Source organism: Calonectris borealis, chromosome 5, assembly GCF_964195595.1.
Source record: "Calonectris borealis chromosome 5, bCalBor7.hap1.2, whole genome shotgun sequence".
Lineage (NCBI taxonomy): Eukaryota > Metazoa > Chordata > Aves > Procellariiformes > Procellariidae > Calonectris > Calonectris borealis.
Window position 1 is genome coordinate 18,215,089 of NC_134316.1, and position 15,712 is coordinate 18,230,800.

General features: G+C 43.9%; 2 protein-coding genes across 21 annotated transcripts in view; both read left to right on the forward strand.

Annotated features, from left to right (window-relative positions):
• The window catches only part of ITPK1 (inositol-tetrakisphosphate 1-kinase), a 163,631-nt gene that overhangs the window by 134,093 nt on the left and 13,826 nt on the right, over positions 1–15,712 (forward strand). For 19 of the 20 annotated variants that reach the window (XR_012673825.1, XM_075151217.1, XM_075151219.1 and 16 more), the window contains 4 exons: positions 5,828–5,926; positions 7,820–7,860; positions 12,629–12,794; positions 15,016–15,083. Coding sequence is in view for 19 of the 20 variants with exons in the window: in XM_075151217.1 (XP_075007318.1) it covers positions 5,828–5,926; positions 7,820–7,860; positions 12,629–12,794; positions 15,016–15,083 (374 nt within the window). In the remaining variant the exon portion in view is untranslated. The remainder of the gene's footprint in view (positions 1–5,827; positions 5,927–7,819; positions 7,861–12,628; positions 12,795–15,015; positions 15,084–15,712) is intronic. The other variant, XM_075151214.1, reaches the window with a different exon arrangement.
• NDUFB1 (NADH:ubiquinone oxidoreductase subunit B1) overlaps positions 1–15,712 on the forward strand; it is a 449,978-nt gene that overhangs the window by 26,033 nt on the left and 408,233 nt on the right. The gene's annotated exons all lie outside the window — the stretch shown is intronic.

Consider the following 15,712-nt stretch of genomic DNA (forward strand, 5'->3'; position numbering starts at 1 on the left):
AATTAGGGGATCACACACTCATGTGCTTTGGGCCAAGTCTGTTGCACACCCAGGGGACTCCAGGCCTCCTGTTGTGCTCCTTTGACAAACTGCATCCTCCCTCCACCTGTTTCAGAAATTCACTGTACCAACTTCTTTTACCTTTCTCTTCTCCTCAGCGTGCCCCTCATTTGGTGCTCCTGTTATCTTCTGTGTGTAAACAGAGATGATGATGCTGCTAACGAGACCGTACTGAGCCTGGTCAGAAGATAGGATATTCTTGAGTAAACACACCTTTTGTTTTATGTTTTTTCCAGTCCTTTTGTTTTATGATTTTCCAGTAACACTCTCAGGATTTGTGTTGCTGATGCTCAGACTGAAGCTTCGTTTGAAGTTTGTTCAGCTCTTGTAATGACCCCAGTAGCATCAAAAAGTCTTTTTCCTGAAACGTTCTTTAAACCTGCTCCATAAAGCCCCGCCTTGCCAGGCGGGGGCGAAGCCTTCTCCCCACTTTGCAAATGGGAATGTAGAGATAGAACGTGTTTGATAATTTAGTCATGGTCTTGTAGCAAGAGGTGCTGTGAATAAATACTCGTTCTTCAACCTGTCTACTCTGCTTCCTAATCCTTAGATTAAGTAACGAAGGATGGTGAATTACTAGGTAGGGAGACATGGTGAGACTGTAAATCTGAAGTTTAATGGGCAGTGGCCTCCTCAGGGTTTTTTTCCTAGCCATAGGTTTTGAGCTGTCCTCACAGAAAATCTCCGACCATGAACTCTGTTTTTAAACTCCATTTCTGAAGACAAATGCAGTTTGTTGATCTATGAATGCAGAGCATTGGGCTTGCAATTTATTATTTGTTGTCTTATTTGTCCAAAATCGTAAGGACCAAAGAAATCTGAATAGGAAATTATTTTATGGTTCATCTGTTCTTATGGTTTATTTTTTTCCCTGCAGTGATCCACAGCTGCCCCCTGTGTCAGCACCTCTTATAGTACAAGGACCACCTGCCCTCAGTGAAAACCATCCAGGCATTATTTTGTACAGCCCTGTCACAGTGGTTTCCATTTACTATCACATGAGATTTGGTTCAACTGGGAACAGCCATGTGTTATTCTTATTTTTCCTGCATCTATTTTGTCTACCTGCTGTATGGGAGTGTGTGTTTAGTGTTGAGTTTCTCATGCCTTCTTCCTTTTGGGGGTTTGGGTGTCCTATAACTGTTTGGCAGTCTGTCTGCAGGCCACCAGTGGTGCACAGGCCCTGGGTAGAGGAGCACTGCTCAACATCTCTTACTAAAGCAAGTCACAAGCATAAAGATTTCCACCAATTCTCACTGCCAGAAAACTTTTTTCCCCAGCCCGTATTTAGTCTGCATCTTCCCCATCTTCACATCCCATTGCTCCTGTCGCTATTGTTGAACTTCATCCGGAATAATCCCCTCCTTGGCACCAACTCCCTGGTTTGAGTACTCTTTCACCTCTCTCTTGTTGGTTAGCTGTGTTATTCATCCTGTGAACTGGCCTTCATCAGTCACGTTTTCCACCTTCATAATAACGTTGTTGCTCCATGGGAATGGAGCAGTGCTCTGACAAAGCTCACCTCAGACGTGCCAGAGCTGACTGCCCCAACACTGTGCAGAGGGAGGCGATTGCTGCCTGTCACCCGTGACCTGTTAGTGCCAGCTTCCCTGCTGTCTTCAGAGGTCCCACTGCAAATGCTCCCCCTGCATTTGCAATGAACGTGATCCCAGCCGTGATCTCCATTCAAAGGTGATGGAGGGATAAAGTGTAGGTAGCAGTGGAAGAACAGAAATGACAGTTGGAAAAAAAGACGGTCATAGAGAAGAACTGGGGATGGGAGTGAGAAAAAATGCAGAAAGTAAAGAAGAGGAGAGAGGGAGCTCCCTATGAGATCAGATAATCTTGAAGAAAAGGGAGAATAATTTAAGGAAAATATACAAAGCAGTCACCACAAAGTTTGTGCCAAGGCATACAATAAAAATGAGGACAAAGACGGGGGAGGAACACAATGACAGTATTTTGACTTTTAAATTTAATTATGATGTGTTGTTTCTAACAACAAAAATGCTACAAATACTTTTGGTACTTGTCTGAAGTGAGAGCTGAACCCTCTCCTGATCTGAAGAATTTTTCCTTGTTGCTGTTAAGTTGGCAGTTCCGGACCTGACATGGTCCACCTGGAGTCCTGGCCATCTTGCAAAGGCAGGTCTCTGAGAGACTACCAGGCACTTGGAAAAAGAAAGACATATCACTCTCTACGTGTGCCCTATAAAAATGTACAGCCTCTTATATCACAGCAGTCCTTTGACTTATGGTGAGATTTTTTCCTGCTGATCTCTTCAGTTCAGTAAAGGCTGCATGAAGATAGGATTAATAATTATGGTTATCTGTTTATCATGTGATTCAATGTATGTACCCAAAGGGAGGGTGGAAGTGCCCGAGTTATAGTTTCCGATCCAAAGTGGAAAGCATAGAAATTGCATTTGTAATAATCTCTTGGGAACTAAGGGCACTTGTACATAGCCAAGGATGGAAGACGAGGCAGAGTATTCTCCAACCTTATTGTTTGAGAAGAAATCTCTTCCAGTCAGCGGCATCCCAACACACAACCCAGAGCTGAGTACCGATGGTAGAAGAGCCACAGCGTTGATTCCTTGCGTGGGTTCTGGGTTGTATCAGCTCTGTGTCCTGACCCACATACACAGTCACTTCTGTTGGTGGTGCACGGCTAATGCAGCTCCGTGGGTGGCATGCCATAGCTGTGGCCTCATACTTTAATAGTTCTCAGACTGCTTTTATAGAAGTGCTTCATGCTCACTAGGGCTCTCTGATGCAAATGAGAATATTGCTTGGTTTTAGACTGGAGGGTTAGGCTGCAGTGTCAATACCAAGGGTCAGCAGTGGGGCCAGGCTCATGTCACCCATTCTGACCTCTAGACTGTTATGTTTATTTGTTTGTATATTTATTGTTGTCCTTTTTGGCAAAGTTTTCCCATGGTGATCGGTCACTATTGGTTTGCGAAGAAGCAGTGACAGTGGCCGAGGGTCCAACGCCTGACCACAACTCATTAAGATCCTGCTAAAGCAGCTTACCTTGGCAGGAGAAGAGGGGAGGGTTCAATGTACCACTGGATTCATTTGCAGTTCGTGGATTGTATGGTGTAGTTCCATACTGGTGTAAAACAGTATTGAGATTGACCCTCAACCATTGAATTAGGTCTGTCCTGGACCTCAGTGCAGAGGAGGTGTGCTGAGACTGCTGTCACTCTGATAGCAGGAGCTTGGTGATGAGAGAAAGCTTCAGCAGGTGTTTGCCACCCTGGGAAGGAGGAGAGGATCATCGCTGGCAGCTGGAGGACTTTTTTTAAAACCTATAGCTACCTCCAGAATTGCAGTGTGTGCAATTAAGCTCAGAGCAGCCGCTTTCTAGCTGTAGGCCGTACTGAAATCTTGTGTTGAGCGAGGGTTTGTTTGTCCTCAGGTCTGGCTGTGAATTAATGGGCTGTTTCAGAGGCTTCAGTGGGCTAGAATTGCCTTCTTGGTGAAGAAAATGCCAGTGCTCTGCAAAGTCAGCAGGAGCACTTTGTGATGCTAAGAGTCTTCTCTGCTACTTTTTTTGTTGATCCAGGTGGTCTTTTCAAAGTACAAAGTCAAAGAAATTACTCTTTGCCCCTTCCTTCATCTCCTCATGCAAGTGTCATGTAATCGGCAGGAACACTGAATCCTCCCAGTCTCCTGTTCCTGTTTGCATGGGAGAGAAACGGAGGGAAGTGAGACGGAACCATACGTCCCTCTGTATCTGCACTCTGAAGGCAAAGTTATTTGTGAGCCTTAAGCATATGGGTGGGAGAGCTGCCAAGCCAAAGTTGTTCCCAAGTATCTGTAAACTAAATCTGATTCCTTAAATTCATCCAACTAAGGAACTTTCGCTCTGGCAAAGGTTTGTAAATATTATAGTACCTGTCACTTTTGGATGCCACTTTCTGTTTTCATAGCAGCAAACTGAAAGCTTTGAAGTCTGGGATGTTTTGTTTAGTTTTGTAGAGGTTGACCTCAAAACATCAATCTTTCTGCTCCTTTTAGGATGTATGAAAATAGCCTTGTCTTTTCACAGAAAACTTCTTGTAGCAACAGTATTGCTAATGGCTGGCGTTCTCAGATATTCTTGGGAGTGTTGAAGCATGTATTGAGATATGTATACCAAAATATAGAGTTTTGCTTCTCTGTTATTTTCAGTGATTCAGTTTTCTTTTCTGTGTGAGGGAACATGCATAAACGTATACTTATAATGAAGTGAAAAGCATTAATCTAAACAATGCTTATAAAGTGGTTTCTGGCGCTCTCAGAGTATCTAGTTAGTTTTGCTGGAGTTTTAGTTTACATGTACTTTTCAGTTTCTGCACCATCTGCACAGCTTAGCCTCCACCTGTTTGGATTCTTTGTGCTCGCTGGGATAGATGTGGATGGTAATAACAGTCACATTTTGCTTATTGTCAAGATGAGTTGCTGGTTGATACAAACCTGTGACTTGAGTTTGCCAGATACAGTTGCTCCCATCATTTGTGCTAGTCTCCAGTTGCTTCCTGGAGGAAGGTGTCACATTTGTTTCTCTTGAAATAAGTCTTAGAAGTGAGTTTTGGCCGACCCGTTCTGAATTACAGGTCAGTACTGTGCAGCTAACTCTAATTAGAACTCATTTGTGACTCCAGAGTTAACCTGGCCATAGCTAAAACTCCAGGGAGGCAGTACTTTTAAAACTCTGCTCACTGAGGAGTCAGGTTGGACAGTTGCTCTTACTTGGGTGATGTTCTTGCTTTGACTTTGTCCATGTGCACACAGCTTTTGTCTGAAAGTCTTTGGGCCTGCTGACCTATCCCAGAGCCATGGCTGAAGCCAAGCTTCTTTTTGCACTTGAATTTGGAACCCAGCCCTCTTGAGCAGTGGAGCTTTGTGCGCAAGTACTTTGAGTCCTACAGTGTTTTCCCCCTTTCCTGCTGCATTCCTAGAGGAATCAAAGTTCTCCTATAGTGAACAGGATGTGAATCCTAGAGCAATTCAACCTACTGAGTCACTAAGAGAGCTGGGTGTTGACTCCAGCCTTCCCGCAATCCCATATGAACAAGCACAGCATCAGTAGAAACACCCTGGAGCAGACCTACTCTGTTAAATTTTGCTGTGGTTTCCCATGTTTTTTCTCTTTAACCAAAGTCCACTGAGCAGTCTTGCAAGGTGTCTCAGTGTTTCAGCGGTGCTCTGACTGGCTTTGCCAGACCAAATGAGCACTGCTTTCATGGCAAAGAGGTCCTAATGGACAGTGGAATGGACAGTGTATTGCATGGCTGGCACCTCCGCTGAAGTAAATCCACACTGGAATCTGCTACCCGAGGGGCCCTACAGTAATGATGGATTGTGAGACTGCTTGCTCCAGCCACACTTGCTGACCATTCAGGTTTTTGTAAAATGCTTTAGAAAGTTATGCTTGAAGGCATAATGTTAAGAGCCAAGATCCCAATTGTTTTTCACCTCACTGGCTAAGTCTTGTGCAGCTACATATTCCTAAGCAGGTGATAGTTTTTGCTGCCTAACTGTGAAAATATGGGCTTTATATTTCCATTTAGATTATCTGAAAATTGGGCCTTTCATCTCCTGAAATGTTTCCAGAAACCCAAATTCAGGTCTGGCTAATAATCTTTCCAGTGCTTTAATATCAACTGTTAAAGTAAAGCTGACTATCAAGAAGCAGTTAGTATGGAGAGAGCTGGTAATGATGCAGCTGAGAAGCTAAAACCCTCATCTCCATTTGAGTCTTTTTTTTGTTTTGCAGATGAGAGGATCTGTTCACCACCCTTTATGGAGCTGACAAGTGCCTGTGGAGAAGATACCTTGCAGCTTATAGAGAAGAATGGACTGGCATTCCCATTCAGTATGTACATGGGCTTTTCCTTGGTACTTCTAGTAGGTTCTGAATATTGCACGTGCACCCCCCCAAGACGCAGCCAACCTGTAGGAGAGTGGGTTTCATTGCCAAAGTGTCAATGGAAGGGATGAAACAAATGCTCTGAAGCAATCTGCTTGGAATGTGGAACAAAACCCCTCCCCATCAGCTTTTACTTTGCCTTTTATTGATGTTCCTTACTTTAAACACCTTGCTACAGTAAACATGCGTTCTTGGGAAATGCTAGTAGTTCTTACAAAGTTAGCCTCTTGCCCTGAACTTGTGCAAGAAGTTTCTCCTGCCAGCTGCATTCATTATTTTTCTCAAGAAAATCTCTGCCTTGTTGACTGTCCCCTTTTTTCACCCACCCCTTCCTTTCCCTGGTCCAGGCTACAGATATAATCTTAGAGGGTAGAAGAAAACGTGTAAAAATTACCATAGATAGCAGGCTCCAAAGATCCACAGCCTCAAACAGCTGCTATGAACTGTGTGCTTTGTAGCAAGTTTCACTGGGGGGCTTGTGCTTTAATTCGTTCCTTTATTTGATTCCTTGCAGTATAAAGTGAGCAGGATTGGTTAGTCGGTGTTTGTTCCCTTGGTGCTTGCCTCATGTATAAGGTTCAGAGGTAAAGTCACATGGAAAAAGCATCACTTTCCCAGAGGGGGCAGGTTTCCTGAAGCTAGATTGTGAAGCAGTAGTTTAAAGCCCACTGAATGGCTTTGACCTCCCTTCCTCGCCCATGCGCATTGTCTTCTTGATACAGGATGGCTAGTGCTCAGTAGTCAGCAGCATAGCCCATACGTTCAGAAGGCCTGAATCAACCCCTCAAAATGATGATGAAATTAAACAATAACATTGACAATCAATATAACGTGATGTTGTGGGAGTGCTTTTTCTGTCTCCTCTCTCTCTCTTCTTTTTTTTTTTTTTTTCCTTTCAAAAAACACTCCTGCTCTCCAGAGCATATGTTTGTGAGACATCATATACCACTTTCCAATATTTCAAGTTACCAATTTATTTTGGACTCTAGTGCAGGTCATTTGCCTTTCATAGCTGCCCGTCAATTACTTGGCAGTTTGACTGTTCCAACAACCCGCAAAGAAGTCTTGTCCTATTCACCCCCTCACTACTTGTAAGTTTTCATCTCCTCTGCTTAACATATAAATAACATCAGTGCTCTAGTCATTGTGTGTGTCCCAGGGTCTTCAGCTCTTCTCTGGTTTCATAATAGCAGGAGCATGTTGTTTCTTTCTTCTTACTGGTTTTAGGATGGAGGTGAGAACCAGGATATACAGAGCAGATAAGGAATATGAAGGAGAAAGAAAAACTGCTGGGCTCTTCCTACTTTTTTTGCCCCCCTCTATGGTTGCCTGCAAAAAATGTGTTGTATCTTAGTTTTGTTCAGCCCATTTGGTTTCCTGCTATTCCCCAGAAACAGGGAGGTAGGAAAAGAAGTTTGTTACCACTGTGTCCCAGCTCCCTTGTTTTCAGAACAGTCACGTTTTGTGTTACCTGTAAAGTAGCTCCAGCCTCAGGCAAAATCACATACTTGTGAAGATGCCCTCTGAATAGGCAGGATGGCAATACTGGTACTGGTACTAACTTCTTAGCTGATGCTTTGCACCTCTGACCAGTCCTAATAATGACTTCTGCTTACACCTTAGTTACAGGGAGGAGTTGAGAAAGTAGGGCTGGGAGCAAGACAGGCTTTGCAGTGATTGAGGACACTGTTCAAGCAGAGACTGTCACTAGCATCTGGTAGAGTCAATGCCTTGGTCTGGTGAATTCCAATGTTTGCACGTATGGGTGGGAATGGATTTATAAGGGTTTTGTGTGCGCTGTTTCAGTGGTGCATTGTTTTTTCTTTTTTATTTACCCAGTTTGTAAAACCAGAGTGGCCCATGGAACCAACTCCCACGAGGTGAGTTAAAAAACTTTTGCAGTGTTATCCCCCTGCTTCCAGTCCCCCCATGGTGGTTTGGCTGGTGCTTTCTGATCCTGTAGTAGGCAGAATGAGGGCTATGCCCAAACGACTTCCCTTCCCCCGCCTCTCCCTCCTGTTTAATTACACCATTATTTTTTTCAGATTTATCTGAAATGAAGTTAAATATGTCTTTAACCTCTTGATGTGGAAGTTCTTTCTAGCAGTTTCTAGCTTCTATCATCTAGTTGCTTCTAGCAGTTCGTAGTCTCCAGTCAGCTCTGTCTGCAAGGAATCTCCTTCAGCCTCTCCTTTGGTGGGAGATCACACTGAGTGATGTTTCCACCCCACCGTGTTTCTCTTCCAACATGTATGTGGTACAGGTGAGAAATGGTTTTGTGCTGCAGATGAAGCAGAAATATGAGTGAAGGGCAGCTAGTTCTTGTCCTTGAGGGGAAGAGAATAGCAAATAAAGACAGTTTCTAGGCATGTTCAGTTGTAATAACACGGCTGGAGCTGTGGGAAAAACAGGGCTAGTAGAACTATCTGCTTTCGCTCCTTCCCGTAAGGCAATTGCAGTTAAAATGGTTGTGTATTCCTGGAAGGAGTGCATTCCCTATGAGCCTAGCTTCCTCTAAATTTAGACAAGTTGAGTCCTGTTTTAATTCTTTTCCATTTGTGCTTCCTGCCTTCCTGCTTACCGCAGATCAGTTTTGAGAATCCAGCCCTCACTGCTGGCTCTCATAACGCCTGGCTTCCTTTGTTAACAATGTGGTCATCGGTCCAGGTTTCCCAGCTGCTCCTGAAACATGCAGTATGTTGCTGCAGCGATTCTGAGAGCTAAAGGCCCTGAAGTAAAATGTAAATCTAGATGAGCAGAATGCCTACAGGTGAAATCTTGAATGACCAGCACTTCCTTTTAAAAATGGAGCTAGATTTTTCATGCAAGCCTCAGCTTGGGTCATTTTACAAGCATGACAGACAGTCCTGTTAGTTTGCCGGAGTAGCTACTATGAATTTTTGCTGTCATTCCCAAGAACACCTGGGGACTGGGTTGTGAATTAATTTAAGACTCCAGCTTCCCTGTTGATATTTCTGTAGAGGGTTCCTCTGCAACTGCAACCTGAAATGCGTGAACCTTTCAGTGCTTATTCAGTCAGGCTTGGACTTTGTTTCCCCGGGGGAATCTTTCTTTGCTGTTCTTTCATACAGTGCAGACATACCTCAGCCTCCTGCCAGAATTCCATTTTCTGAGAAAAAATTAGAGTAAAATACAGTTGTACACTGCACTTTATCACAGGAACTTATGACTAGTGCCTAGGAGGACCCCAGGAAAAAAGCCTAAAGTCTTGTGTGGTACTTTACATAGTTAGGAGTAATAGTAACTTTTGGAGTTGCTGTGTTCTCAGGAGTGATCCACAAGTGTATTTATGATCAGAGAGGATCTATCTTGTAATTGCTATTTTATGGTCAATAATGGCAAGGGAAGCATAGAATAAATACTCTGCTTACAGTAGAGTCTGTCTAAAAGATGGAGCATAGGTCTAGAAGCAAGAAATTGTTGCCTGTTTTATAATGACTCCTTCTTTGGGTTTTGGTAAGTTGCTTCAGTTTCTGTAGAGATACTCCCAGTGCAGAGCTGACACTGGAACTAGAACCCAGCCTGGCCAGAAACCTGCTTTTCTTCACAAGATGAATATTCAGAAAGTTCAAGTACTATCTAACAGGGATAGCTGAAGGTGCAGACTTGAATTTAGGTTTGGTGCCAGCCAAGGCTGGCAGACTCCACATTTTGCTGTGAAAACACGAGCTAGTTAAGCCAAGGTGCTGTTAGTTAGTCTTCTTGTGGTGTCCCACAGTTCCACATGGCCTCTGCACTAGAAGTCGCGTTGGCCAGCTCAGCATTTGAACCCCACTTTGCCAGCACCGTTTGTTAGACTTGAACAGAGATGGTGCCTGAAGGTTGTCCTTCCTGGCTGCCAGCAGGTCAGAACATAACTGACCTTTGGTAAAGCTGCCTTGAGACACCACTGAGACCCGTAACCTGAAGAAATGTGTCCAGAATGACTTTTCCGAAATGTTGAGCAGACAGGAATGAACAGGCGGAGAATCAATGTGTTTTTTGAGACTGAATTCCTTAAGGACATTGTCAGTAAAAATTCTTGGTGCCAAATGTTTTGTTTTGCCTTCAAAAGAGCTCTGCATTTATAATGAGGAATGCTATTTGGAAATTATCATATAAAGTATTGTTCCCATGTTACTGCCAGACACAGCAGGTCTGTGCTAGATGACAAAGAGCTTGTGCACCCTGCAAGTGAATTCTTGGAACTATATTCATGCATGTTAAAAACCATGAGACATCACAGTGAACCAGCATAACACAACACCATGGGAGTTATATGGGTTGTGTGCTAATCCATGGGGCTGTTGGCACAGAGCTTTGCAGAAGAGAGGTTTCACATGGTTTCCAGTAGCCTGGATCAGTTCTGTGCCAAGAAGATAAACTTTCTGGTTTCCACACTTCTAAAATAGGATGATAAGTACCTGCTCATCTTATGAAAGAGTGATTTGTGGGGATTAATTAACTAGTATTTGCAGAGAGCACTTGAAGGATAGGAACAGCATAGTTTTTGCCAGTATGGTGTTGTAGATATTGTAAAGCCAACAGTCTACGCAGGAGGAGGAGGAGAGCAGTGTTTCTTGCCACCAGTGAGAGACAAATGAGGTATGATGTTGTTGTTGCTGTGAATCATCTTGATGGACAATTCTGCTGGTTAGAGGAGGTTTCTTGCACAGGTTATTACCACTCACACATTCAGTCTGTGCTGTCAGATAGATAGCATCTGGTATAATAGAGACAGAGTAAGAATATGAGCTGCAAGTAGGTATTGAATGCATGCATTGACTTGAATTCAGAAAATGTTAATCTACTGAGTCATTGCGCACGCATGCAGACAATTATGTGATCTAATCCAGATAAGGAGGAATAAGGACAAAAATGTGCTCAGACTTTTAACTATGAATATGTAATCACTACATCATTTACCATGGTTATGTTTTTGAACAACAAAACCTATTATATTTACTATTTTTATTACAGGAACAAACTAAGATGTTAGCAAGAATTCAGTCTGAAAGTACAGTGTACATCAAATGAGCAGCTGATCATACATAATATATAAGAGAGAGCACAAAGTGGTAAAGTTTCTTTGTAAAACCCTTCCAGTGACCCTGACTTCACTAAGATACAGCTAATCTCAGAAAGCACAAAAACTGACAGGAAGCATGTGGAAAGAGAGAGCAAGCAGTATAACTCATCTGCACCATGCTGAGGCAGGAAGCTCCAATTTTATTCTGTATATCACTGTGGAGTCATTGTGGGACCCACAGGAATTCTCTTAGCCTCTCTGGACTGTCTTACATTCCGAGTAAAACACGAGGCCCAAGGAGGCCAGTGAGAAAATACTAACACGCATAAGAAAAAACTTGTGTTTCAGAGCTTAGGAACTTTTCTGGCAAGTGTTGTGCATCCTGCACTGAGGTAGGCAGCAGGCTCAAGACATGGATGGTTAGCTGTTGTCTTCAAGGATCTTCAGAGGGGGAAGGTGCTTTAACCAAAGCATCCCTACCTGTGGGAGGGAGTTTTGCCCAGAGGAAAGGAAGATAAAACGTATGTCAGGTGCTCTGGCCTTGAACAGTCCTTACTTGTATTGACCTGACTATCAACATGCCCTTTTGCCACCGTGGATAACAAGGCCCAGCATCACTGGAGTAATGAAGAGAGGTCAATATTCAGATAACTAGAGCGTGGCTTTTTCAGGGCTTTAATGATAGAGAGCAAACCTAAGTTTATCCTCACTGCTGTGTCGGGGCACACTGGTATAAAATAATTTCATCAGCCTGTGCCAGAATGCTGCCTGTTCTGCATAGGAGCCATGGCAGCATCCATACTCCAAGAACAAACCTGCAAAACAGGGCACCACGGTTATGATAATTATATATGCATGTAAGCATGGTAATGGAGGGATCAATGGAAAGAGCAGTGTAACATGTGCTGAAGACATGCTGGCTTGTCAAAGTACTTCCATACACCTACCAGCATTGCTTCCGTACTCTTTGAGGCAGCTGTTGTTCGTCATTCAGGCCTTATAAATACCTTCCTTTTTGGTGTATTTGTTCCAGTCCCTTCAAGAGGACTATCCATTTGGAATGATGGGGTGAAACCAAGCCGAGAAAATCATTTGCTAGCAGTAAGAGCTACTAGAGTCTGAAAGAAGTTCTCTGATGATGTGGGTGAAACCCTGGTGCTTAGGCCATTGCAACTGGACTGAACTAAACCACGGGAAATAGAGCTGTGGGGAAGAACTCATATAGTTAGTACGTAGAGCCGTTCCTTCTGTTGCTCTCATGATACACACTTGTATTCAATACAAACTTTGTCATCTGTGTTGGTCAAATGTTTTACCCTTTTGTTGTACCTGCAGTTGCAGTAGCTTCCCAACTAAAAGCAGCAAATGAAATTGCAAAGAGCTGAGAAGAAAACGTTGATGGAAAATGAAAGCTGCACTGCCAGTAGTGTTTGGAGAGTTGTGTGTCAGTGAAATGAAACATAATGAAATAGGACTAGCTGCTGAGAAGGAATTCACATGTGGTCAATATATATCCACTAGTAGATGTTCCCCCTCACTGCTAGTCAGTGAGGGATAAGCGTCAGTGGGATAAGCGTTAAATTATTGAAAGATTTGTGCACAGCTGTGTGTGTTTCCAGATGGCGATCATCTTCAACCAGGAGGGCCTGAAAGCTGTCCGCCCCCCTTGCGTCATTCAGAGCTTCATCAATCACAATGCCGTGCTGTATAAAGTCTTTGTGGTCGGGGAATCCTACACGGTGGTGAAAAGACCATCTTTAAAGAACTTCTCTGCGGGAATCTCAGGTACGTTGTGCTGATTTAAAAGGAAATGTCAGTTCTTGGAGCCTTGGCAGCAAACAGCTCAAAAAAAAAAAATCTTTGAAAAGGCTGCTGAAGTGAAGGCAGCTGGTTCTTACATACCATGTTTCCTCTTCTGTATTATTTCAATAGGATGGGAGATAACTCATCTGCTCTGAAATACATATGAATGACATTCATATAGTAAATATTTATGCAATGGTAACCTGAGTCTTATCTGTTAGAACAGTGTTTTATGTCATATGGAAAGGGGAAGAGGGAGAGAAATTCTCTTATTTCACAGTAAGTTCATGTGTCACTTGTTTTGGGGGTTGTTTATAAATGTGCTTTGGAGCGAATTTCCTGGATTCCATCATTTCAGAACTTCCTCTGCCTATTTTTACCTTGATTATGTATGTGTTTAAATTAAAGATCGCTTGTGCTCTCTCCTAAATGAGCCTCTCTCTTCATGTGAGGCCCAGTGCTGTAAACCTTGGTGAGAAATGTCCTTTGGTTTATAGATACCAGCCGTGTTGGAGGGAAGGACGAATGGATTTGTCAGTGAGGACGGTGATCCTCCTATGTGTCATTAGACAGCAGCACTTCAAAGGTTTTCAGTAAAGATTACTAAAACTTCCTTTATGGAAAAAAACCTTTTTCCCAAGAACTGCATTCTGTGGGCCTTCAGAAGCAAGAAGGAATTAGCAGGGCATGGATGGGAGCATGATCTGCTTCCAACTGGACAAATCCAGGAGGTGGGGATGGGAGGGGAGAAGGTATCAAGCTGAAGGAGATGTATGAACAAGTGCCAGTTTCTTGTCACGTTGCTTAGTGATTTCTGCTGATCTTAGTGTGTCCGTATATGCTCACCATTGCGTTCTGCACACCAATATGTATTTTGTTAGTATATTTATAGTAGGATCCTGGTAAAAGTCCTTGTCTGTGGGTATGTATGCCTGTATTTACATTTAGGTCTGCTCTATGTCCTGATTAAATTAAGTAGGCCAGAATCTGTGTTCGTATAAACTATTAGGACAGTTGGTCTGTACCTTTGCTGGAAGAGAATGTTTTAAGGCATCTTTCTAAAAATGCCTTAGCTAATGTCTCATCCATTAGTGTAAGACTTGAAAGTTGTCTGGAAGCCCACATAAAAATAAGTTTTGTGGGCAGATTAGGTTAAGTGTCTTTCTTACCCTCATCAGGAGAGTTTAAGGGGGCACCTGACTAGGCAGATCTGATGATTAAGCAGATCTGGTAGCTGTGAGGCACTCCAGGAGCTGATTGTCTGAAAGTACAGGGCCTTCCTAAATGGGAGGAAAGGCAAGAAGAGTGTACGATGGTGTCAAACTGAGGAGTGGATTTAGGTTTGCTTTTCACAGCTCCCCCATCTTTATCGTATGTGGCCCTGTGGCTGCTCTTAAATGTCCACTCAGAGAGACCAGCATAGCAGAAACACTCTGTTGCTGGTGCCACCTGCGTGCTGAGGCTTTGGTCTGGGTGTTCCCATGCGGGTTTTCTGTACGATGCCATCAGTCTGCTGTGGTGGGAATCCCAAGGGGAGACTTGTGGTGGTGGATTTCTCGCCACCAGTAAAACCTCCAGCATAGAGGGAGCGGGGCAGGAGGTGCTGGTATGATTCTCCCCATGGTTTCCACTGCGGTATGTTACTGGTTTCTGTCACCTCAGGGTGTCTCCTGCTTTCCTGCGATGCCTCCAAAGGGAGGGCAGGTCCTGACCATGAAATTTACTGCTTTCCTCCAGGGTGACAGTGCCCTCCCCAGGTTCACAGGGATCTCTGTACCTTGGGTGCCATCAGTCCACTACCTGCAGTGAACGCAGCTTGTCCCTTCTGTCACATGCCTTCCCATTGGAACTGTCACTTTGAGGATAGCAAATTAGTAGAAATTAACTTCATTATCTTACTGAACTTAGTTAATTGACTCTGGTGAAGAAAAGGAAACTGGTTTCTATTAACCCCGTGCAGTTGTATGTATTTGTGGTCCGAGGTCCGAAACCCGTGGGTGACGTGGCCGTGGGTCCCTGCCTGTGCAGGGAGCTAAGTGCCAGGCAGGAGAGGCCCTGTGAGAGGGGTGGGTGGCGGGGGACTGCCCGGTAGTGATGAAGACTTAGATTGCCGGAGCTGCAGTGCCATCTACTGTTCCTTGCACTAATCCTTTGGGAATTAAAATCTGGTATAAAGTTGTTTACAACCTTCTTTTAATTCCAGACAGAGAATCGATATTTTTCAACAGCCACAATGTTTCAAAGCCAGAATCCTCATCTGTCTTAACAGCAGTAAGTACACTTGGTCTTTTTTCCTCTAGCGCGGCTGGAAAACTATCTAGTCCTTTCTTATCAAAGCGTTAGTAGCTAGTGACTCTCCTTCACAAGTTGTCTGCTTCTGTGTTGCAGGCTGAGGTCTGTTTGGTACAACGAACCAGCATGACTGTGTGTCCCTCTGGTTTTCCTTACCGAGCTCCGGTGAGGAAGCACTGATGCAGCAGGCCTGTGCTGCTTGCCAGACCTAAACTCCCCAGAGCTAATCTAGGCAAAGGGAAGGAGATTCTGAATGCAAATACCTGGCCTTTTCCTGTCCAGAGAGCTTAATAAGCATAAATCATCCTTCTAGGACTCAGTTCTGTGAGGAGGGACAAATGGTGAAAATTCAAGCAGAAAAATTGCGTTGGGCAGGGCCACCGAGGGCCAGTAGCTGCCTGCGGTGCGAGCACGCCTGAGCTGTGATCACGGAACCATTTCTGGGTGTCTTCCAAGTCCAACAGTGCCAGCACGCAGCACAGTTTCATCCTTGTGTTACCAGTCCTTTTAATAAGCTTTGCGTGTATGAATCCTAACAAGTTCTCGGGCACTCGACTGCTGACAAAGTCACTTTACAGGACTGGGTCCTTTCAATCTCTGAGTCTCCA